At 42.5% G+C, this 23,765-nt stretch overlaps 1 protein-coding gene across 2 annotated transcripts; it reads left to right on the forward strand.

Annotated features, from left to right (window-relative positions):
• On the forward strand, window positions 1–23,338 carry ZNF365 (zinc finger protein 365). 2 transcript variants are annotated; one of them, XM_007095786.2, is made up of 4 exons: window positions 1–746; window positions 14,062–14,242; window positions 21,133–21,170; window positions 21,908–23,338. In XM_007095786.2, the coding sequence occupies exons 1-4, from the start codon at window positions 4–6 to the stop codon at window positions 22,167–22,169; spliced, it is 1,224 nt and encodes a 407-aa protein (XP_007095848.1). In that variant the 5' UTR covers window positions 1–3; the 3' UTR covers window positions 22,170–23,338. The 2 variants fall into 2 exon arrangements, 1 of the variants encoding a protein (XP_007095848.1); XR_006209340.1 differs by lacking the exons at window positions 1–746; window positions 14,062–14,242 and adding an exon at window positions 17,713–17,991 and having other exon boundaries at window positions 21,908–21,956.
• The last annotated feature ends 427 nt before the right edge of the window (window positions 23,339–23,765 follow it).

Below are 23,765 nucleotides of genomic sequence, written 5' to 3' on the forward strand. Positions count from 1 at the left end.
GTAATGCAACAGAAGGCTTTTGAGGAAAGCAGATACCCCTGGCAGGAGTCCTTTGAGAATGTTGCTGTGTGCCTGCCATTCCGCTGTCCGAGGTGTGGAGACCATACCAGATTTAGAAGCCTGTCTTCGCTGAGGGCCCATCTGGAATTCAGTCACAGCTACCAGGAAAGAACCCTCTTGACAAAATGCAGCCTCTTTCCATCCCTCAAAGACACAGACCTAGTCACTTCCGCAGAACCCCTGAAACAGGGAAAATTGCAGAGCACTGGCAACGTGGTGAAGCAGAAACCGAGCTATGTTAACTTGTATAGCATTTCACACGAACACTCCAAGGACAGGAAGCCATTTGAGGTGGTGGCAGAGCGGCCAGTGTCCTACGTGCAGACCTACACCACGGTGGACCTGCGTGCGGACTCACTGGAGGGGCCACGGGCCAGTCCCGGCCTGCCCACCTCGGACACCAAGGCTGCTTTCGAGGCTCACGTCAGAGAGAAATTCAACCGGATGGTCGAGGCCGTGGACAGGACCATCGAGAAGAGAATCGATAAACTCACCAAAGAGTTGGCCCAGAAAACTGCCGAACTGCTGGAAGTTCGGGCAGCCTTTGTGCAGCTGACGCAGAAAAAGCAGGAGGTGCAGAGGCGGGAGCGGGCCCTGAACCGGCAGGTGGATGTGGCCGTGGAGATGATTGCAGCGCTTAGGCAGCGCCTGACGGAGTCGGAGGAGGAACTGCTCAGGAAGGAAGAGTAAGTGGTGCTGTGCCATCGCTCTAGGCACCTCCCCCCAGCTTACAAGCACATCTAAGGCGAGGTTTGGTTTTTATTACTTGAAGGTACCTTGGCTGCATTTCTCACTGATACAGTTGAACTTGGGAGGCACAAGGCTTTTTGATAGTATATACCCTCTCTGTGTAGAGCCTGCAGCCCAGCAGCAGGAAAGTCAAAATACTTAGTTCTTTCTCGCCTTAGAAGCTACAGAACATTTTTAGCGAGAGCAGTAGCACTCTATCCATGGTGGGATCCAGCACCAGCTGGGGAGTGGGGGGGAGTTGAACATGAAGGCAGAGAGGGGCCCTAGGGGAGCCAGTCCTCCTTGATAGGCTCCATGCAGTCGAGTCAGGAACAAGAGATGCTGTCTTACTCAAGTGTAAAAATATGCTGTAAATACCAGTGGTTCTGGCTTCTTTGCCATTTTGGATTATCTGCTAGTGTTAATTAACTGAGAATCCATTTAATTATAGTTTTTATTTGGAAGAAGCAGATATTAGGAAACCCAGAGGAAACTTCCTGATACTACTGACTTCCATGAGTTAAGTTTGAGAATTTTCTTTTTGTAAAATGGTACGTGATACTAGAGTAGGTCAGGCCTGCTTGCAAAGAATTGACAAGCTATTACTTTAAAAAACATCATACTTGGGAAAGCATTTCCCTATCATTAATTATGGCATCCACTCAAACTAGAAAAGCATACATAACAATGCAGTGTATTTCCCAAATGTGGAGTGTTGAATTTAATTTTAAATGGAGGTTCAGAATTCGTAGAATCAAAGGGCATACAAATTGGTACTCTAAGACAACCTAGAAGGAAGATTTCAAATAATTTAGATTATATTATAGAGATGGACTTAATTTCATACTCTCTTTGCCCACTGGCACTCTTCTATCATGCATTGCCTCTTAAAGTGTAGTAATTAAAGCTTCCTTCATTTGGCAAGAGGATAAGAAACCGTGTGTATTAAAGAGATCATCACCCGGTATCACTAAATGCCTACATTTGACCTACAGGGAAAGCCTGCTCTGATCAACTAGAAATTTTTTTAATTACAGAGTGAGGACAGATTTGAGTTAGCCACTGATTTATTTGCTTTTAGGGAAATGATCTCTAACAAAAAGTTTCTCTCTTGGCGTGGGGAGTTTCCTGGTGGGAAGTTAGTGCCAATACCCATTATGGCCACCAGGGTGATTAATACTGCGTCACTGGAAAAATGGCAGATGGGTTCCCCTATGTGCAAAGAAAAGCTTAGAATTACATTTGTGGTATTTCTGTTTGATTGACGAGCAGTGAATTTAAAAGTAAAACAAACTAATTGCACATATTTATTGTCATGTTTTATTTATTAATTACACAAGTCAAAATGAATGTGGGATTTGGGCTGATGGTTGCCTGGAGGGAAGACAGAATGATGGCAGGGAGGATCAGATAGTTAGATCTAGGTTGTTGGCAAGGTTCTAACTTTTATTTTGGGTTGTGGGTTCAAGAGTGCTTTCTTATGAAAAACATGTGGTTAACTGACTTAGTGGGCCATGCATGGATCAGTTGTAGTAATGTTAATCCAGTGTGGTCACCTGAGGACCAATTGAAAAAGTAATCCATACTTGTAAAAAAAGATTTAACAGGGTGGAAATGCATGTACTAAAAGTCTCCCTCTTCTCCAAGCGTACCCTACTCCTTCCTCCAGAGACAGCCACTGTTTAGCTCTGTGAATGTCCTTCCAGCCCTTTCCTGTGTACACACAGCCCTTTGTACTTTATATGCAGAGAAAATTATTTTCCCAAACGGAATCATGGCACATACTGTTCTACCACTTATGTGTGGAGTTTGCTTTTAACATAGTATGTTGTAGGCATCTTTCATGCATTAAATATAAGATTATGTCATTCCTTTTGGCTATTGCATGGTATTCTGTGGTGTGGCTGCTTCATGGCTGATTTCATCAGTTTGCTATTAATGAATACACAGTTTTGTTCCATTTCCCTGGTATTAAAAATAATGCCTCCCTTAACATCCTTGTACATACATCTCTGTTCACGTTTTTGTGAATATATTTGGAGATAAATTATGAATTGGTTTTTAGTAGGTCATTTTGGACTATCAGGGAAAAAAGCAATAACATTAAAAAAAACTTTAAATGAAAATACAGTGAAACTGCCTTATATTCTTAAACATAAAATTAACAAAGTCGTCATTTTTTTTAAGCTTTTATTTGGTCTGTCATATCAGTTTCTGTATTCAGGCCTCAAATAATCACTCTTTCTGTACATAAAATAGCACTGAAAGGGTCTTGTTTCCAGAAAGGACACTGGAGCTCTTGGTCTGAGAGGGTGACTGTGGCCAGCCCCCTCGGAGTCTATAGTAGTGTTCAGCCTCCCTGATGCCCACCCCTGCCCCCAAAATGGGGATGCAAGCCAGCTGCGCAGCTGCCATACCGCTGAAACTGCGTTAATTTGACTGGATTTGCCTGGCTAGGATGTGTGCCTTCCCTCCTCACCATCCCTCACAGAGCTGTGCCTTCCACCGGAGACGTGACCTTTTAGATATGAGAAGATCCTATTTGGCCGTGAACTAACCAGGAACTGCACTGCCCTGCTAACCCCCTCCGAATGAGCTCTCAAGACTCATTTGTGAGAGGAAGTAGGCGGTTACAGTCTGATTCGAAATTGCCTTAAACTCTGGGGACCCTTCGAGACACAGATGGTGTTTTAAAAAAATGCAAACATCTACATGAGGCTCTCTTGCTAATGGATTTCACATGAGGCTCCTCTGCTTACGGATTTGTTCTCTCAACTTTAAAATCCTCTTTTTTTTTTGAACTGAAATAAAAGACTCCAGGGCTGCTTCTGCCCTGCAGCCGTCTGCAGGCTGAACCCCTTGGACTGTGGAAGTCCTGTGTACACTCGATGACAGAGGAGATTGTTTGAATAGGCAGCATCTTACACTCTGGTGCTGGTGAGTCTCATCACACGTCTGTAGAGAGGTATCTGTATGTTTCTGGAGTGCACATCCAAAAAGGTGTGCCTTGTCTTCACAAAGTCTCTGCCACTTTAAAAAGTCCTATTGAAACAGGTACTTACTTATTCAGGAGTATTCAGAGCTATAGGGTAGCACTGCCCGTAATCAGGTAAATCAATCCCAGCCAACCTTGCTGTAAGGTATCCCTTAACAAGAAAGGATAAACTTGGATACTAGCTGATTTGTGGCCGAGTTGGTCACCCAAAGTTTGGAGGACATCAGTGGAATAACAGTAATCCCAAGTTTTCTTGTACCTCCTCCTGCAGGTAAGGCTGGAAAGTCCTAATTGAGTACCCGTGATGTGCCCAGCACTGTGCATAGGGAATATGAAATTCATGCTCTTTTCCCCTGAGGGGCTAACACTCTTCATGGGAAGAGTAAAACGTATCTGTGAACATGTCTGTGTTCAGACCCAAGGTAGTTTGAACAAATGCTTAAATACAGGCCATGGTTTCAAATTGATAAACTATTAGAGATAAACCATTTTATGTGGCAAGGCCACACTGGGGAATGAGGAGGAAGGCGAGTATTTGCATTGGTGGCCGGGGTGACCAGGGGAGATCGACATTGAAGGGAATAGCAGGGAGAAGGGAGACTATTGGAGATGGCCCCGAGGAGATCATGTGATTTTGGAACTAGAAGGTACTCCTCGTCTCCTTCAAGATAACGCTCTCATTTTATAGAGGCAGAATATAAGGACCAGCACAGTGGAATGACTCACCCAAAAATTTAGTGGTGGAGCTGAAATTGAAACCAATATTCCCTGTGTCTCTGCTGAGTGCTTTTTTCCATTAATTCACTGTCTCAGCCAGACTTTTGAAAATGTGGTATTTGCCCAAAGCGTCAAGACTTATGTAATAATGAAGCTGGTCCATTTTGGAATGAGCTTGCTTCTTTGCTGTTTTGAGAGAGCCGCAATGGTGACATCATGTATTTTTCTGATGAGATTAAAGGAAATGTCAGCTGGCATCAAAGGTGGTGGGAAATAGGGAAATGCTAGCGTCATAAGTGTGGTTATGATATTAAACTTCTGGAGCACCAGCCCAGGGCTTTTAACTTGCCACAAGGGCTTTTAACTTGACTCTCTGGATGTCCGAGGCCAGTCCAAATGGAGCATGTGCCCCTGCCAGCCCTTGATTATGGTGAGGGGCCTCTTTGTAATTCTACCTAATTTCCATCCTACTCCCTTGCAGGTTACGATAGATATAATCTTTCCCTTCTTCCTTCATTATTTGCCCTGTTCTCAGCTGGGAGTTGGCCAGAAGACAAACCTTCCACTAAGTGCCTGCTGAATGCCAGGTGCTGTTCTAGGTCATACAGTAGTAAACCAAATGAGTCCAGTTTCTCCTTTCATGGCAGGAAGAGACCAGGAGGTAAAATTACACATTTTGATATGATAAAAGAGGCATACAGGGGTAGCCTGAGCCAGGTAATGTGCATTTAGGTTTCTATCCAAATAGGTTTCTATCCCAAAGCTGGCTGTGGGATGCTGGCCTTTTAAAAGTAAGTTTGGGGGTGCCTGGGTGGCTCAATCGGTTAAGCGTCCGACTTTGGCTCAGGTCATGATCTCACGGTTTGTGGGTTTGAGCCCCGTGTCGGGCTCTGTGCTGACAGCTCAGAGCTTGGAGCCTGCTTTGGATTCTGTGTCTCCCCCTCTCTCTGCTCTTCCCCCACTCACGCTCTGTCTCTCTCTCTCTCTTTCTCAAAAATAAATAAACATTAAAAAAAATTTAAAGGTAAGTTTGACTTGGTAACTTGCTTTGCACAGCTAAACCCTCTTGCCACTTAATTACAACATTCCTATTTTTGATCAGCTAAAGCAGTGAGTAGACAACTTGGTCTCCAGATGGATCCATTGCTAGGAAACAGGCCAGGAAAAATCATGTTACACGTAGGGTTCAGTGGAACAGGAAGGGGTCTGTTTGCTCCACATTTTAATGTGTTTAGATAAATGAGGTCCTCTCTTTCCAGGCTGTTTCCCATGAAGATTTACAAACTAATATAGGAAAAACTAGATGTCAAACATGCCCTTTTATGGATGGTAAAATTTGGAGACCAAGGAAAATATTCAGTTTTTCTGTGTGTCTCACGTTAGTGCATCTTTTTTCTCTCTCTGGACTGAGGGGCTTAGAATGTAGTGTTGACCTACTTATTACCAATAAGAGTAATTTGACTTACTTAGGTAGATCTTAATGAGAACTATATACCTTTTGGTTTAGTCAAAGAAGCCGAAAGAGAAAGATGAGGCAAAGGGTCACCAAAAGTAGGGATGACGTGACTTCAGACGGGCTGTGGGTGCGGATTCCACCCTATGGGGGGCTCCTTGGGGTACATCGGAGCCAACCCTGAGCTCCCAAGGTTGCAGCCAGGCTCCCAGCATTGGAAAGGGGTTGACTCCAGCTTCAGGATTTGCCTCGTGGCTGACATTACGGTCTGTCTGAAGTGCTCTGTGATCAATAGCTAGACTATTTTTAGCTAGAGGTATTTTTACCATTTCACATACCTCCAAAGAGGTTCATAAATCAGTAATGTAAAATGAAATTTAAATAACTTGGTAGGGCTTTGCCTTTGGGAGGAGAATATGATTTTAAAGTGTTATTTAAGAATAGAAGAGAGGCATCAATTTTAGATCCCACCCTCAGCCTTGTGGGAGGTGCCTGTATTGTGGATTACTTTTTGGTTTTATGCCCCAGTACTTGTTTGGAAAAAGATAAAAAGAAACCTCAGGATCTATTTGTCAGTTACAGAGTTTCAACTAGAGATGTAGTTTTACATTTTGTGCGTTCAGCAGGAATTTTTTGCACCCGTATTGTGTGCTGGGCTCATGTTCGATACTGGGGTAGCACAGCAGAAGGGCAGGCAAGGTCCCTGACCTTACAGATCTCAGTGGAATGGGACAAATGGCATGACTAACCCTCTCTATAGTGTGCAGTGCGATAGGGGGCAGCGTTCTGCGGGAGAACACAGCAGGAGAACACAGCAGGTTACCTACCCCGCACCTAGGCATGTGTGGGAAAGCTTCCTAACAGGAGAGCCCTGAGGTTAGAAGGCTCCTGAAGAGTGGGGACTAGGGAGACGCAGAGGAAGGGACCCCAGTGGAAGAACAGCATGTTCAGAAATAAGAATCTGGTTCACAGGCTGAATGAAGGGAGTTCCCTGGTGCTGGAGCAGAGAGGGAGGTGCTGTGCATTTATGAGGCCCAAGGGGAGCGTGAGGCTACAGGGTGGCCATGAAAGCTGGACACATAGGGAAATAACTATAAATTATAATACATGATGTGATCAGTGTGTTGCCTCTTATTAACAACGCATGGTTCAATGCCTATGTAAAATTGCAGTGAACACTGTGGTGCATTAATGCACATTTCCCTCTATCGCTACATCTGCTTCTGATGTTTATTTTTGAGAGAGAGACAGAGCATGAGTGGGGGAGGGGCAGAGAAAGGGAGAGACACAGCATCTGCAGCAGGCTCCAGGCTTTGGGCTGTCAGCACAGAGCCCAATGCAGGGCTCGAACTCACAGACTGCAAGATCATGACCTGAGCCAAGTTGGACGCTTAACCAACTGAACCACCCAGGTGCCCTTCTTTACACCTGCTTCTAGAGTGGGTTTGTCACATGATAGTATATCTTTGATTTTTTTTGAATTATTTTGCCTTTAACCCACCTCAGAAGTAACTGAGGGGTTCAATCTGTAAAAAAAAATGAAATATTATCTGTGTCTCAGACCTTATGGCCACCCTGTAAATGAATGAGCACATGAGGGAACAAATAGTTTTTCTAAATAAAGCTTCGATAGCACTGAAAGGGCTTTTTCACTCATTGCCTCTTTCTGAATCTCAGGATACTGACAGATTGCTTAGCTCTGTGAATCATTCTGCAGTAAGCTTCAGGCCAGTTTCTTATCCCGTGCTGATACTTTTTCCTTTAGTATCAAATAGTGATTTAAATAAGCGTATTTTCTGCTGAAGCCTAAAACCTTGTATCCTATCATATTTAACTTTTTTTTTGAGAGAGAGAGAGAGAGCGCACACAGGCATGCATGTGTGAGCAGGAGAAGAGCAGGGGGAGAGAGAATTCCAAACAGGCTCCCTGCTGCTAGCTCAGAGTCCAATGGGGAGCTCGGTCCCATAAACCATGAGATCATGACCTAAGACGAAACCAGAGTGGGACGCTCAACAAACTGACACACCCAGGTGCCCTATATTTAACTTTTTAAAAAATATGTATATGAGAAGCTAGCAATGGGCCTGTAAGTGGCCTAGAGTCTGCTAGTTTCCCTGAAGCTGGTTTGTATCCACAGCTTGACTGGATTTCACTCAGGTTTGCCTTTATCTTCTCTCCCATCTGGCCTTCCAGCCTTCTCACTATTCTAAGTCACAGGGTTTAAGAACCTAAAATAAAACCACACAAGTCTCTTCTTCTTCTTCTCTCTGATGGCATCGTATTATTCTTTTTCTTGGTTATTCTGCTCAGCTTTGTAATTACATATTTATTTCAGTATTTGTTTGCTTCTCCCAGGGCACCTGGGTGGCTCAATCGGTTAAGCTTTTGACTTCGGCTCAGGTCATGATCTCATGGTTCATGAGTTCAAGCCCCATGTTGGGCTCTGTGCTAATAGCTGAAGGTAATCTGCTTCAGATTTTGTGTCTCCCTTTCTCTCTGCCCCTCCCCTGCTCGTGCTCTCTCTTTCTCAAAAATAAATACACATAAAAAAAAAATTTATAATGTTTGCTTCTCCCACCATATCAAGGGTTAGTATACCACCAGCCTGACCCAGCCTGCTAGCTGTTTTTGAGGAGCTTGTGAGCTAAGAATTTTTAATTTGAAAAAAAATGAAAAGAAATAGAATAATTCATGACATATGGAAATTATATGAAATTCAAACTTCGGTGTCCAAAAATAAAGTTTTATTGTTATACAGTCTTTATGTATTTTTTGTGCTAGGTGGAGTTGAGTAATTGTGACAGAGACCATATGGGCTGTAGAACGTAAAATATTTACTCCCTGATCCTTTGCAGAAAAATGGGCTGACCCCTGGGTTAGGCAGTAAGCTTTGTGAAGACAGTCATGGGTTCACGAGTGCCTCACCAGTAAGCCCAGTACCTGTTAACATTCAATAAATGCTTGTTGAATTACTGAATAGTGAAATAAATAAGTGTATGATCTGTGACTACATCTTACTAGTGTTCTAGCCCTCGTTGCCCACCCTCACCCGAGTTCTGAGGTTCAGGATCACATGTACAAAGCCTGACAGCACTTCTCAAACTTTTTGACACAACTTCTCCTTATACTGCTAAAAAAAAATATCTGAGGACCTTCAAAAGTTTTTGTTTGTGTGAGTTTTATCTATCAATATTTCCTTTATTAGAACTTAAAACTTAGAAATTTAAAAAGACTTATTATTTAAAAGTAGCAATAAAAAAACCCATTACTGGTTAACAACTATTTTCCAAAAACAATTTGGCAAAGAGAGCAGCTTGGTTTTACGAGTTTTGCAAATATTTTTAATATCTGGCTTAAATAGAAGGCAGCTGGACCTTGTTCCGTATGCATTTAGTCTGTTGCAAATTTGTTGTTTGGTTGGAGTAGATAAAGGAAATCCATCCTCTTGTGTGTCTGTAGTAAGAAGAGGGAGGGGTACTTTATTTTATTTATTTATTTATTTATTTTTTAATTTTTTTTAACATTTATTTATTTTTGAGACAGAGAGAGAGCATGAACAGGGGAGGGTCAGAGAAAGAGGGAGACACAGAATCCGAAACAGGCTCCAGGCTCTGAGCTGTCAGCACAGAGCCCAACACGGGGCTTGAACCCACGGACCGCGAGATCATGACCTGAGCCGAAGTCGGACGCTTAACCGACTAAGCCACCCAGGCGCCCCGAGGGAGGGGTACTTTAATAGCTTTTTCAGAGAACAGAGGATATTCTGCTTCGATACTGTGCCATAAGTCAACAATTGGTAGTTTCTTCAAGAATACTTGAGATATGGAACCTGTACTCATATTAGTGCATATTTTGTTCTCCCTTACATTGAAATCCATTGGTCTTCCTTGCACTTTGAATGGATATTTTACTGTTTGGGGTATAATTATTTAAAAAAATTTTTTTAATATTTTTATTTGTTTTTGAGACAGAGAGAGACAGAGCATGAGCAGGGGAGGGGCAGAGAGAGAGCGAGACACAGAATCCGAAGCAGGCTCCAGGCTCTGAGCCTGACGCAGGGCTCAAACTCACAGAGGGCAAGATCATGACCTGAGCCGAAGTCAGACGCTTAACTGACTGAGCCACCCAGGCGCCCCTGGGGTATAATTATTAAAGAGACTACAAACGCGATATAGTTAAGCCTCTTCCTTTTTCATTCAGGAAATTCCCAAGATTCCTTGGGGAAATATGAGGTGTTTCTGGATATTGTTAATCCAGATTGAACAGGATGTGAAAGGGGAATCTGAACTTGTGCACACATGCTATACCATAATTAGCCACTGGGTTTTGTTGCTGTTTCTATCTAATACAGACACCCAAACATATTCTTGGTATGAGGAACTTTTCCAGCCATTGTCTTGTATAACCTCTGATTTAAAATTAAATCATCAGACTTGTTTTAACTGTCTTTTCTTTGTCTTTGTCTTTCTTTTTTTTAGTTGATGTGAAACATTCATAAACTGAAATTAAGTTAGTATTGGTGCCAGGTTGGTTGAAAAATACAAAGGGTATTAACTTCTCAGCTTCAGGGCACAAGGTAATTAGGTGAGGGAGAGGTTAGAAAAAGATGCTTCTCTTTTACAACTTAACATAACACTCCAGGATCAGCTAGGAGCATTAATGTTACTTTGCAGGAGTTTTAAATAGAACCAGTAGCAAAACATTACATGATTTAAAAATACAGCTACAGTCATAAACTATATTGCACTTAGATTTGTTTTCTTGCTTTTGGGATGTTAATCCTATGGGATTAAGCTGTCAAATATTGCTGTTTTACATTTTAAGCTTTATAGCCTGAGAGCCCCAAAATAGTACATATGCATAGAAAAAAAAGACTAGAAAAGATATACAAGGATATTGATAGCAGTTACCTCTGGGTGTTGGGATTATGGGTCATTTTTTGTTTCTTCCTTGTCCTTTTAAAATATTCATTACAACAAATATATATTGAACATTATGTTTCATGTATTATATTGAATGATGGGCTTAGAACAGAGAACAAAAAAGCTGATTCGGCCCTTGCTGAGTTAGATCTTCTAATTGGTCAACTTTTATGTTTCCCATAATAAATGTAAAATATTTCTGTAATGAGATAGATATAGTAAATATTATAAACCAAAATGAATTGAAAAAGAATTCACTGGCTCATTCTCTGTGTTTTTCTTTTGGATGGTGGAGAGGGTTGTGGGTTTTGGTTGCTTTCCCTAAAAGTACAGTTTGGAGACTTGTGTCATGATTCAGGTATCCTAAATATCACCTATGAAGTATCTACAGTGGGCTTGACTCTGAACGAATGGGCACCTTAATGTTAGAGGAAGGAACAGACGTTTCCCGGGCTGTGTTTTCTAGCGATACTTTTGCGCTCCATCTCAGCCATTCCTAGGAGCTGTGATGGATATAGCATGTAGCATGCTGGATGTAGCACCTGAATGGACCTTCCATTATTTTGCTGCTAGTTAGGGTTACTTAAGAGGCAGATCAAAGCTGAATGAGCCATGGTAGAGCTTGAAAATTCGCTTGTGTCCGTGGCCTGAACAGCTTGGAAAGTGCACATCTTCCGTTCAGGCCTCATACAGAAACATCTGGAAATAAACTTGAAACTTGATGATGGAAGAAAACTCCTTTCCAAAAGGACTCATTTCTTTTATGTGAATATTTCTTAGCTACTGAAAGATAATAGAATTATCGTGGGATTGGGGTTTATATTTGATCCTGGATGGGAAACAAGAAAAAAAGGGGGTACTATAATAAGCAATTCTTTGATGCATCATGTTAGAACCTGTCTCTTTTCTATTTTTATAAGTATATAATTTCCAAGGTTTTACAGAGACGTTTGACTCTGTAGGAAATGTGAGAAAAGTTTCAGTATGACCAAGTGTGACATATTTGTGAGAAAAAAAATCACAACTAATTGTAAAAGTGAGTCACTGACTAGTTGTACAGAATAAAGGAGCTGGAAACCACTACCAGCTCTTTTGTAAAGATCTTCTACAAAACTTCCTGGGCCAGACCTACCTGAAGTTCTACTCTCAAGAAATTATGGCACTGAGTGGAAAGTACAGAGAAGACAATGAATTTCATCAACTGTCTAGAGCAGCTGCATGAGGTTAGATTTATTTATTTATTTGTTTATTTTGAGAGCAGAAAGAGACGGAGAGAGAGAATCCCAAGCAGGGCTCCAACTAATGAACAGATCATGACCTGAGCAGAAATCAAGACTCAGACCCTTAACCGCCTGAGCCGCCCAGGCACCCTGAGGTTACATCCTTTTTAGTGGGATTTCTTAATCTAAAATGAAAGAGGCTGGGAGGATGATGATCAGTCTTTAGAATCTTGGTTCTGCATAAGTTGAACATGGCCAGAAAAATGAGGGGGCACTCCTTGAAGGTCGAGAGAGATTCTGAAGACCTATAAAAGAAATACTATATCCAACAGGTAGTAAAATTATAGAAATTCATTGCCTCTTGTGGGCGTGGCAGGGCATACAAAGGGAAAGGCTGAAAGGATCTTCATAATTTCTCACTAAGTAAGGCAAATTGGATGGAGTTGTGATAATAAGCACCTGTTGGTCGTGTGTGTGTGTGTGTGTGTGTGTGTGTGTGTGTGTATGTATTTGTAGAGTTGCTCATGAGAATGGCTACCAAATTGTTACATTGTTTCAGAATAATGGGGTTTCTTTTACATTTCTGATGTGTTTGAGTTTGTATAAAAAACTGATTTATTATAAATCAAAAAAAGTATGGTTTTCATACATGCATTGGAAATAAGAAGATACAAAGTAGTAATAAGGTTATTAAATTTTTCTTTGGATGGAACTAGAGTATATTATGCTAAGTGAAATTCATCAGAGAAAGACAAATATCACATGACTTCACTTATATGTGGAATTTAAGATACAAAACAGATGAACATAAGGGAAGGGAAGCAAAAATAATATAAAAACAGGGAGGGGGACAAAACATAAGAAACTCTTAAATACAGAGAACAAACTGAGGGTTGCTGGAGAGATTGTGGGTGGCAGGAGGGGCTAAATGGGCAAGGGGCATTATTAAGGAGGACACTTGTCGGGATGAGCACTGGGTATTATATGTAGGGGATAAATCACTGGAATCTACTCCTGAAATCATGATTGCACTATGTGCTAACTAACTTGAATGTAAATTAAAAAATTTTTTTCTGGATTTGTGAATCACAGTTATGTGGATAACGGAATGTTGTTTTAGGTATTTTCCTCAGCTTTTTAGGGAAGGGCACCCTGCACGTTGATTGTCCTGTGTCCTCTAAAATAGCTTTCCCAGCGGTCCTTGCATCTGCCTGGGGATGGCATGTCTTGGACTGTTTCACTTTTAGCTGAAACACACAGTTGGACAAGGTGACTCATCTTATACACTGAAGTGCTCAGCCTGGCCTTTTGTTTCCTCTCTGTACTCTTTTCTCCCCCACAACAGCTAGACTTTTAAAATGTAAGTCAGAACATTTCTCAAAAGCGTCCAGTAGCTTCTGATGTCATTTATAAGAAAATCGAGCATCCTCATGGTGGCCCCTACTTTGCCTGTCCTCCCCGTTCCTCCCTGTGCTCCAGCCACACAGGCCTCCTTGCTGTACCTCAGTCCTGTCTGCATGTTTCCACCCAAGGCCTGGCTTGCTGTCCCTGGATATCTGCCTGGCTTATTCCTTGCTTCCTTCAGGTGTCTGTCTAAATGTATCCCCATCCAGGTCATCCCTGACTCTGCTTTCTAAAATCTCACTCACACGCTCCCTCCCTCTGTTACTTTCTGTCCCTTTGCGTCCAATGTCCCTGTTTTCTCCGTAGCACTTACCACCACCTGACATATGTATTGATTTGTATATTTTATAATGACTGTCTCTTTCTACTAAAATGTAATCTCTAAACGTAACCACGGAAATGTAGCATTATCTCTTGTCATGGCCGTGAGCATACTGCCAAGGGCAGTACCTGACGCATAGTAAGCACTCAATAAATATTAATAAATAAATAAATATGTGCTGAGTGAGTGAATTCCTGTCTCATTTCTCCGCTCTGTGTTCTGACATTTTTGCCTTGCAGAGAAGTTGTTACATTCAACCATTTCCTGGAAGCAGCAGCTGAGAAGGAGGTTCAAGGGAAAGCTCGGCTCCAGGACTTTATTGAGAATCTGCTGCAACGGGTAGAAGTGGCAGAAAAGCAGTTAGAGTACTACCAAAGCCAGCAGGCCGCTGGCCTCTGCCGGGACATCGGTGAGCACATGGTAAGTCACACAGGTCCAGCCACCAAGCTGTGGTCCTTGGATATGGCGAGACTGGGTCCAGGACAGAGGAAGAGGGAGCTGGGGAATGACTTACAGGAACCTTCTAGGCATCATTTGAAAGCCCTGCACCAGCCATGCCTGTGTTACGAAGTGACACCAGGGGATCCAAGACGAGATCTGGGATGCACAGTTGTCTTCAGCCTGCGACTCCACACCGAGATAAACAGGCAGGAATAGTTTTATATTACAGAGTAACAGAGTTGGAAGTGTCCAAGCAGATCATCGGTGTCAACCTGGGCGATCAAGTAGATTGGAAAGTATGTCCCATTTTGGAGCTCTTCAAGAGAATCTTAAGAAAGCTTTGGCCTTTTTAAGTAACAGTGGGATCTAGCCACGTACCTCTTTTTTCTTTAACTGGAAGGACAGCACCTTCCGATAGTCTCTATAGTTGAAACATTCTTTAAGTAGATTTTGAAAAGGTCTTAGAAAATTTCACAAGTGACAGTTCTATAATAGATTTCTGCATACAAGTTTACGTATCGTTTCAGGGACTTAAGAGACCCCCAGAGCCCAGATGAGAACCGTGCATACGGCTGAAGGTCCAGATTCTCCTCAGTGGCTTGATCAAGATTCTCAAGTCTCTTTGGGGGTGGGAGGAGATACAACACCCGTGCTCCAGATGAGGGAGATGGTTGGGCAGATTTGCCCTCCAAACAGTTTTTTTTTCTTATAAGCAACAAAAGCCAAAGAAAGGATTTTTGAAACCCCAGAGTGGTTTACTTATACTATTTTCATGATCTATTCAACCTTATTTATGCTTACCCCCTTCCCAAAAGATTTAAAAATGATTCTTCACTTCCCCACACGTGGACTGTCCATGTCAGGAGAAGAAAAATAGGAAACATTTATGCTAACCAGAATGTTGGAAAAGTTGCTATTGGCTGATTAAAAAGTTTAGTTTGAGAATTCTGGAAGCCAAGAGTAAAAGGAAACATGTTAAATAAAGAAGGAATGAGATGAAAAGCAGGTGGAAAAAGAAGGCAAGAGGGAGAGACAGACAACAGGAGAAAAAGGGAGAGAGGAAGGAAGAAGTGAAGAAACCTGCCGTCTTACTGTAATGTACACTCAGCCTTAGAGCAGTGAAACAATGGGAGCTCTAGAAGTTTCCGGTCAGGAACAAAAATAGACTGGAAAGAAGTAAGTTTGTTACTTCTGTGAGATTTCAGCTACTGTAATCAAAGCAGTTGCAGCCGTGTGCGTGTTGATTATTTTCCTGTTGGTGTCTGTGGTCTGAGAGGGAGCCTATACTTCCCTCCTCTGTAGAGTCCAGTCATAACTCATTGTGGCTGGAAGGACACACTGAACCCTTTCCTGCCTTTTTCCCATCCTGCCCTCTATTGGGAGGGAGTGCAGCATGAAGTCACGGAGCTCACATGTGAGGTGAAAAGGCCTGGCTTCCAGATCATTAGCTCCCCTCTCCTGACTGGATGAGACCATTTGTCTTCCTGGACCTGTAATTCTTCTATAAAATGAAGCAGTTGGGGGTGCCTGGGTGGCTCAGTCAGTTAAGTGTCCAACTTTGGCTCAGGTCATGATCTCATAGTTCATGGGTTCGAGCCCCATGTCGGGCTCTGTGCTGACAGCTCAGAGCCTTTTGCCTGCTTCGGATTCTGTGTCTTCCTCTCTCTCTGCCTCTCCTCCACTCACATCTGTGTCTATCTGTCTCTGTCTCTCTCAAAAATAAATAAACATTAAAAAAGTTAATAACAAACTAAACTAAAATGAAGCAGTTGGACTAGATGCTCGCTAGGGTCTTGCGCCTCTTAAATTCTCCGATCATCACCTGACTTTGGTGGTTAAGAATTCTAAAATAAAAGTGTAGCATTAACAGCTTGACTATTTAGGCTTATAAGTAACCCAGAGCTAAGAAATGTGTAAAATTTTACTATACTAAGCCAAGAGGATCTTAAAGAGAGAAAATAATGGAAGGCAAGGAGGAAGAGAGGAAACCGAATAGTTCTCTCTCTTACTTATATTTCTGTGCTCACTTTCCTCTGCTTATTTTTCCACTTTGAAAATTAAACATCTTTTCAAAGACATTGCTAGTCATTATTTTCATCACAGTGGCACCACATAGTCACAAGTTGTACAACATCTCAGCGGCTCTAGTCAGCTATGTATATATGAAGTTACGTGCGTGTGTGCCTGCCTGTACACACACAACACACACGTATGACACATAAATACGTAGATCTACAGGCACACATTTGTGTGCATACATATATATACAGACACAGCAGGAACTTGATACATAGTTGTGTTTATGCCTTCTGTGTCCTAAACATGGCATGATCTGCCTTCATCAGACTTGATCTACCTAAGGAAGAATTGAGTAATGGAAAGAAAGTAAAATGCAGTCAAGATGATAGTGGGGAAGATGGAAGTGAGCACTGACTGTGAGTAGGACATGGTCAGGCCACAGTGAGGTGGACTGTGGGACTCCCGTGGGGAGGACACATTGCCCTGAGAAGACCAGGAATGAGGTGCTTTGTTTCCGAAAGGATTGAGTACTTTCCCTGTTTTCATGGAAGTCCTCTCAACTCTGCGTTGGACCATAATGCACCGCATCACAGTGCAGTCTTCGGTCCTTCAGACCGTTTCTCCCTTTTCCTTTCATCTATGTCATCTTAACACTATACATGCACCTGTGAAATTAGGAACAGTGTCTTTGATGTAAGGCACGTGCTAAGTCTGGCCTCCCAGGGTTCCTGTGGTTGTTGTACACACACAGAGGAACTTGGATGCTTTTGGCAGGAAAAGCTCTGAATCATAGCTTTATTGACTTATTTGGCCCACCTTAGTGAAGGTACAAAGCACTGACCAGCCCAGGCTTCTGGAGCCTAGCCCCACCCAGGAGAGCTCCTTGCCCCAGTGCACCCTGGGAGGGAGCAGAACATTCTGACCCATTCCCTCCACACCTCAGCTTATGACAGCCTGGCATGCCACCCCAGTTAGTGCCTTTTCTGAAATAATGTTTTCAGCCTCTTTGTTTTCCCCTTAATTCCCTTGAGCATTTGTGTTCCTTTTTCACCTGCCTGATTTCTAAAAATGTAACATGCTTACTCAGATCCTTTGTCTTTATGCTCTGAAAAATGCTGTTGAATTAGACCTAAAGTGACCTAATATCCCATCTGCCAAAAACACGCACAGAACTGCCCAAATGGAAGGTCATGAAACAGCTTGGATAATCTTATTTTAAGTGTTGCATTTATTTCCGGTAGGTTGCTAAGTTAGGACTAGCTGCCACCCATTTAATACACGTTTATTGGGGACACAGCTCTTTCTGAGTGCCAAGGAAACTGGGTGAATGAGGTAGGTGAGGTTCCTGCTCTCATGAGGAAGGCGACGGCATCATAAACAAGTAAACATGCAACAAAGATGGTTTCCTGTGGTGACAGCCCCTTTAAAGGAAAAAGTAAGATGATGTGTCTGAGTGGTCCTTATGGTCAGGAACAGCCCTGCACGGGAGGCCACATTTAGACTGTGACCTGAATAACCAGAGGAAGGCAGCTCTGTGCACACTGGGAAGTGGCTTAGAAGGGAACAAGCTTGGCATGTTTGCGTGAGAAGAGTTGAAGTCAGAGATTCAAGAAGGATCCAGATCATGCCGGGGTTTCTGGGTCACATAAGGAGTTTGGACCCATTCTAGAACAGAGAGAAGCCATTGATTGGACAGTTGTGAGCAGGAGGTGAGCTGTTTTAGCACAATCACTCTGGCTGCGGGGTGGGGGAACAGATAGGTGCAGGACTGGGACACAGGTTAGAAGGCTGTGGTGGTGTGGCAGATGGTAGCTTGGTGAGAGCAGAGATGGAGAGAAATGGCAGGTATGGGGTGTATTGTGGGAATAGAATTGGCTAAACCAGTTGGCCTTGCTGAAGGATTACTTTTTTAGCAGGTGAGGGAAAGGGAGGAATCAAGAATGGATCTAACGTTTTGGCCTGAACAGTTCAGTTTGCAGTGCTGCTATTTACACCAAGGGAGGTTGGAGGAGAGCTGGGTGTCCAGTTTCTCTAACCCAAAACAACCCGAGACACCACGTTTGAGTTTTAGAAGTACATAGGTTGGCTCTCAGTACAAATTTATTTATATTTTTCCAACCTGGAACCTTCCTTGAGGACTCTCTCGATCCCCATCCCCAAACTCGCCTCTTCCTAAACAAAAAGAAGGCAAAATAGTTTGACGAGGAGAAAACAGAGACAGTGAGGTGGGTTAAGGAGGAAGAGCGTTCCTGTCTGCCTGCGGCTGTATGGCCAGAAGGAACAGTGGCCTCTTGTGTTCACAGGGAGGAGAGCATGTGAGGTTCTGTGGGGACTGTGATAACCGCCCTGCCTCCACCCGAGGCCCCATGATCTATAGGATCACTGGAGAAATTCCAGCCCAGCTATGGATTCCACGAAACTTTTGTGTACAAACTGCACACTTTTACACAAACACATACTCTTTGAGAAGGCTGTGCCGAGTGAAGTCTTGTTTGGACTTGGAATGTGCTCACTTGGGTTTGAAGCCCAGCTCTAACACTGGTAAAGATTGAGGCTTCAAACCAGCTGCATCACTTTTTGGCCTTGTTTTCTACATCTGTGAAAGGGGGATGCCAATGCTTGTCTCATAAGGTTGTTTTGAGGGTTAATTGTGGTTATGTAGTCCGTATTTTATCCAGTGGGTGATGTACCGACATGCACAAGTTATGGTACCTGTACATGTGCGTATATGTGAGGCTTATGGCTCATCGGCCCCCACACTTGTGCATTTCCCTTTATGTAATATACAGTAAATTCTTTTAATTTCCTGAGGTCCCAGCAGGGTCCATCAGTGACATTCATAGGCACCAAGGTTTTGGTTCTTAAAACGTTTTGGAAGTCAGGGACCTCTTTGAACATTTGATAACATTGTTCGCCTTTTCCTCAGGGAGGGAAGTATGTATGTGTATGTAAACACACACACACAGTTTTACATAAAATCCCAGAGTATTACATATACATGTACAACATATCATCAAACTATATGCTTACATACATAGATATAGTAAAGTGAAAAAAATTTGTTATGCCTTAAGAATAATTTTAAAAAGTAGGAGGCACTTTATTTATTTTAAAGTTTATTTTTTGAGAGAGACAGAGACAGCGTGAGTAGGGGAGGGGCAGAGAGCGAGAGAGAGAATCCCAAGCAGGCTTTGCACTGCCAGTGCACAGAGCCTGATGCAGAGACTGAACCCACAAATCTGTGAGATTGTGACCTGAGCTGAAATTGAGTCAGATGCCTAACCCATTGAGCCACCCAGGTGCCCCAAAGTAGGTGGCAATTTAGAGGAAGAAAAACCCTACACGTTTTTGTTTGTTTTTACGGTTTACGCGTATACTAATGTCTATCCAAGGAGCCGGGCTGAGAAGCCCTTACTGGTGGCTGTGGGGCCACGGCTCATACTGCTGCGGTTCCCAGAAGCTGCCAGCCTAGTGTTTGCCTGAGCCGTCTGTCCTGTCTTCTTTGTATATTGCAGAACCTCATGACCCTCATGCAGGCAAGGTGCCTTTTTCTGTACACATTGATTAATCTCGTGTTGAATCCAGCCAGTGTGAGCAGGGTCAACCATAAAGCTTACTTTTGACTGAATCAGAAGGCAGATGCCAAGAATCCCATCTTGCCCTGCTGGGCACATGACCCTCAAAGTTTTAAGAAAGCTGCTTTCTGGGGTGCTGGGTGGCTGTTGGTTAAGCATCCAACTTCGGCTCAGGTCATGATCTTGCAGCTCGTGGGTTCGAGCTCCGCATCAGGCTCTGTGCTGACAACTCAGAGCCTGAAGCTGCTTCAGATTCTGTGCCTCCCTCTCTCTATGCCCCTCCCCTGCTCATGCTCTCTCTCTTTCTCTCTCTCTCTCTCTCTCTCAAAAGTAAATAAACATTTTTTTAAAAATTAAAGAAAAAGCTGCTTTCTGATTTGCTTCTGACTAAAGCTCAAGCTGCAAACAGATGACCCAGGGTAGTGACCCTGCTATGCTGAACTTAGTTTCTCTGATTATTTGAATACAGTAGGGACTCGTGTGTTGGCCATACTGGGCCCCAAGACCAAGATGGCCCTTACTACATATTTTCTTTGTCCTCCTCTTCTTCTGTTTGTCTGCCTGCTGATATGACACCACTACTTTGAGTGAAGGCTACCCCAGGGAGATCAGGAATTGAAGGTTGGGAATACGCTGGGTTTGCCTCTAAAGTGGATGGTGACATCTGGATCACAAAATGATAGTTATCAATTTGTTTGGCAAATGATATTTGAGCCCAACCACAAAAGTGCATATTTTATGGGCAGTGGAAAATAATCTCAGTGATAGATGGCCTCAGGGACAGTTGTGGAGTTGGTCTTCATATGCTCTCACTTTAGAAATGATGTACTTTAGGCAATAAACATTTTATGCCAATTTTCCCTTTAGTTGATACACTGTGACCAACCACAGCTGTGGTAAATTAGCTGCATATGCAGCCTGAATTAATCAGGAAATAATGGCATATCATTCTAGTTTTATAAAACATGTTTCTTCAAATGTTGCTGTATTAGAGGACTCTTCAACATTTTGAAATTTCTTAGATCTACTGATAATGGCTTCTTGGAAATCTCAGAGCCGGGAGCACAGAGGCTCCCAGAGTCAGCTGAGGCTGAACACGAGACAAGACGTTCTCGTTCAGTGCTGGGATAGCAGGTGCCATGGGCCGTGTTACCCATAGCAGTTACTGGCTTCCTTAATGGGAACAATTTCTTAAAAATAGAAGCGAGAAAGATTTTTAAAGTCAGTTCCAACGTTCAAGCGAAGTAATGTTTCTTCTTATTTGTTTTCCTTCAGCTTACAGATATCTCCTCAAATAGGAAACCCAAATGCCTGTATGTATATCTTTTTATACTTGGGCCATTTGATAATGTTTGCATAATGTATTTTCCTGTTACGTTTTATATGGTATCTATATTATAAGTGGACTTGGAAGTCTTAAGTGAAAATGTACCTGCCTGTGTACCTAATTTTGTAAATCGTGGATATGATTTTTAACGATGCTGATAGCCTTATAGCAAATGCCATATGGCAGTATGATAGTATTACTGGAGTACTTTTACAGTATTCTGTAGTGTAACTTTCTCTTATTGAAGTACAGTTATAGTCATAATAGCTCTACAGTGCTATTAATGTGTGTGTGCTACATTAGATATCTATAATATAAACAGATGTGTAAATTTATACTATGATTCATATACTTTGTAATTGCTTTGCTACTACTATATACAGTCACTTAAAGAGTCCAGGGCTATGGATTCTGGTCCCAACTTTTCCAGAGACCAGCTGTGTATGTTTAATCCTAGAGAGTCACTTAAATTTTCTATGTCTCAGTCTTATCACTGGTGAATACAGCTAGCAAGATCTCCCTGGGAATTTGACGTCATGAGGTCGTTTCGTGAAGGCCACAGGAATTTTTGAAGGAAAAATACCAATTTATATTTGACTTAACTGGTGGCATTACTGCCACTCTAGCATGCAGGAGTGATTGTGCCAGGGATGGGTTTTTTCTTTAAAGGTTCTAAACAAAATCTTTCTTTCTGCTCATCTCCCTCTGTGCGACCATCTGTAGAAGTCGAGGGCACCCACATTCTGTGTGTAACCACGCTGATCTCAAGATCCATTTTCATCCAAAGGGAAGGAGCTACCTGAAAAAAGCCAAGGATGATAGAGCCAGCATGCAGCCCGCTAAGTCCATTCACGAACAGGCTGAGTCCCCACGAGAACTCTGCAGACCATCGAAGAAAGGGGAGCCTCTGGGGTTTTGCCGAAAAGGCAACATCAGGCCCAAGGTGGCCAAAAAGAAGCCCACAGCAATTGTGAACATCATCTGAAAGGGGGGTGGCCCTGGACCACCATTGCTGGACTTTGTGGAATGTTGTTCTAGGGGCCAACAATAATGCCCTTTTGGATACATCCCATAGTAAGACACATTGGGAAAAAGAAGGGCATAACACATTTATTTTGTGTCTGTACAAGCACCTGGAATAACCAGAATTTGACAAACGGGAATCTCGGGGAACCAGAGTTTTATTATAGGCCCCTTTTAGAAGCAAGAGGCAGATTACAGAAAGAATTGAAAAAAAAATGAAAGCAGTTTTATTCCAAAATGTTAGTAAAAGCTCCAACTTGTAAAATAATTAGACCACTCTCCAGTAATTTCTGTACCTGGGTTTCTGTGCAGGGGTGATTAAACCTAGGACCCAAGGCCACACAAACCAAGTATTCTGGTTAATCAAGATTTCAGTGTTTGGGTTGCTTCAGGGACTCGTTCAGTTAGACTTCAGTTCTCATTTCTACTTTGTTCGATTCAGGTTTGTTATTTCTCTGGGAGCACGTTTATTCAGATTTGGGGGAGCCTCTGCTTTCTTCTTTGGCTGCGTATTCTGCACCCAAGACCAAGCCACAGCCTCTGTCTTCATAGCCGTTATTATTGCCTGTGGTTGGGGCTGAAAAGCCGATTAAAACCGTAAAATCCTTTGATCAGCATCCGTCACTAGTTCAGGGTCTGAAGGTTGGAATGTCAGCAGATGGCACGTGTAGTGCATTGAGAGCCAGCCTGGGACACTGTTGATGTTACTCAGCCTTTCCCAAGACCTATTTCCCTGGTCGTGTGGGCAGCCTCCGTGAGCTGCAGGCATGACTTGTCTCCTTGCTGGCCTCACTCTTCACCTCCTGCTGCCTCTGTGCCCTTTGATGACTAAATATACGTCCTTCCCTTTCAACCAGGTATTGGAAGTGTTCACTGAACACTGCTTTTTAAAGTAGTTTCTGAAACAAACAGTGCACGTGGGATCCACAGTCTGAGACTGTCCCTCTTCCCTCCCTAAAATAGCCTTTGTTTCCACAAGGAACCATCTGTTAAGAACCTTCTGCTTTATGATTTCCCTCAAGAATGAATTTCCATTTTCCTTTTTTTTTTTTTTTTAACGTTGACAATATCATCAGGTCTTCTGCAGAGTTTACAAGTGCTGACATCCTTCTGGAAGAAAAGAGTAGTTATGTCCACAAATATATACATATATATATATATATAAAACAAAATATATATGTCAAGTATATTAATAATTTATTTTTAAATACTCATGCAAAAGGTGTGTGTTTGTGGTGGGTGGTTTTTAAACTATATACATTAGTTCATGTAAGTTGAATTCTCTTCTTTTAAAAATTAAAATTGTAACCTAATTAACGTTAGTAGAATGATTGTTATTACAATAAGCATCAGATTAGCAATGCATTAAAAATAGGTATAAAGCAGTTACTTAAAATTCCAATAAATTGAAAAGTGTAACTTATCATTATACAAACATTTTGAACCTATCATAGTGAAAATGTTGATTTTTGAACCTTCACTTTGACATCTGGCTCACGGGGGTGGGCCATTCATATGATATACAGGCAACTATCAAGTGGGGAAAAAACATTGCTGT

This window comes from Panthera tigris, chromosome D2 (assembly GCF_018350195.1).
Source record: "Panthera tigris isolate Pti1 chromosome D2, P.tigris_Pti1_mat1.1, whole genome shotgun sequence".
In the NCBI taxonomy this organism is placed as follows: Eukaryota; Metazoa; Chordata; class Mammalia; order Carnivora; family Felidae; genus Panthera; species Panthera tigris.

Excerpts from the sequence above, each read along its gene's own strand:
- ZNF365 (XM_007095786.2), top strand. The coding sequence starts at position 4 with ATGCAACAGAAGGCTTTTGAGGAAAGCAGATACCCCTGGCAGGAGTCC. Across the intron at positions 14,243-21,132 it reads GGGACATCGGTGAGCACATG|CTTACAGATATCTCCTCAAA; the intron begins GTAAGTCACACA and ends GTTTTCCTTCAG. Across the intron at positions 21,171-21,907 it reads AATAGGAAACCCAAATGCCT|AAGTCGAGGGCACCCACATT; the intron begins GTATGTATATCT and ends GACCATCTGTAG.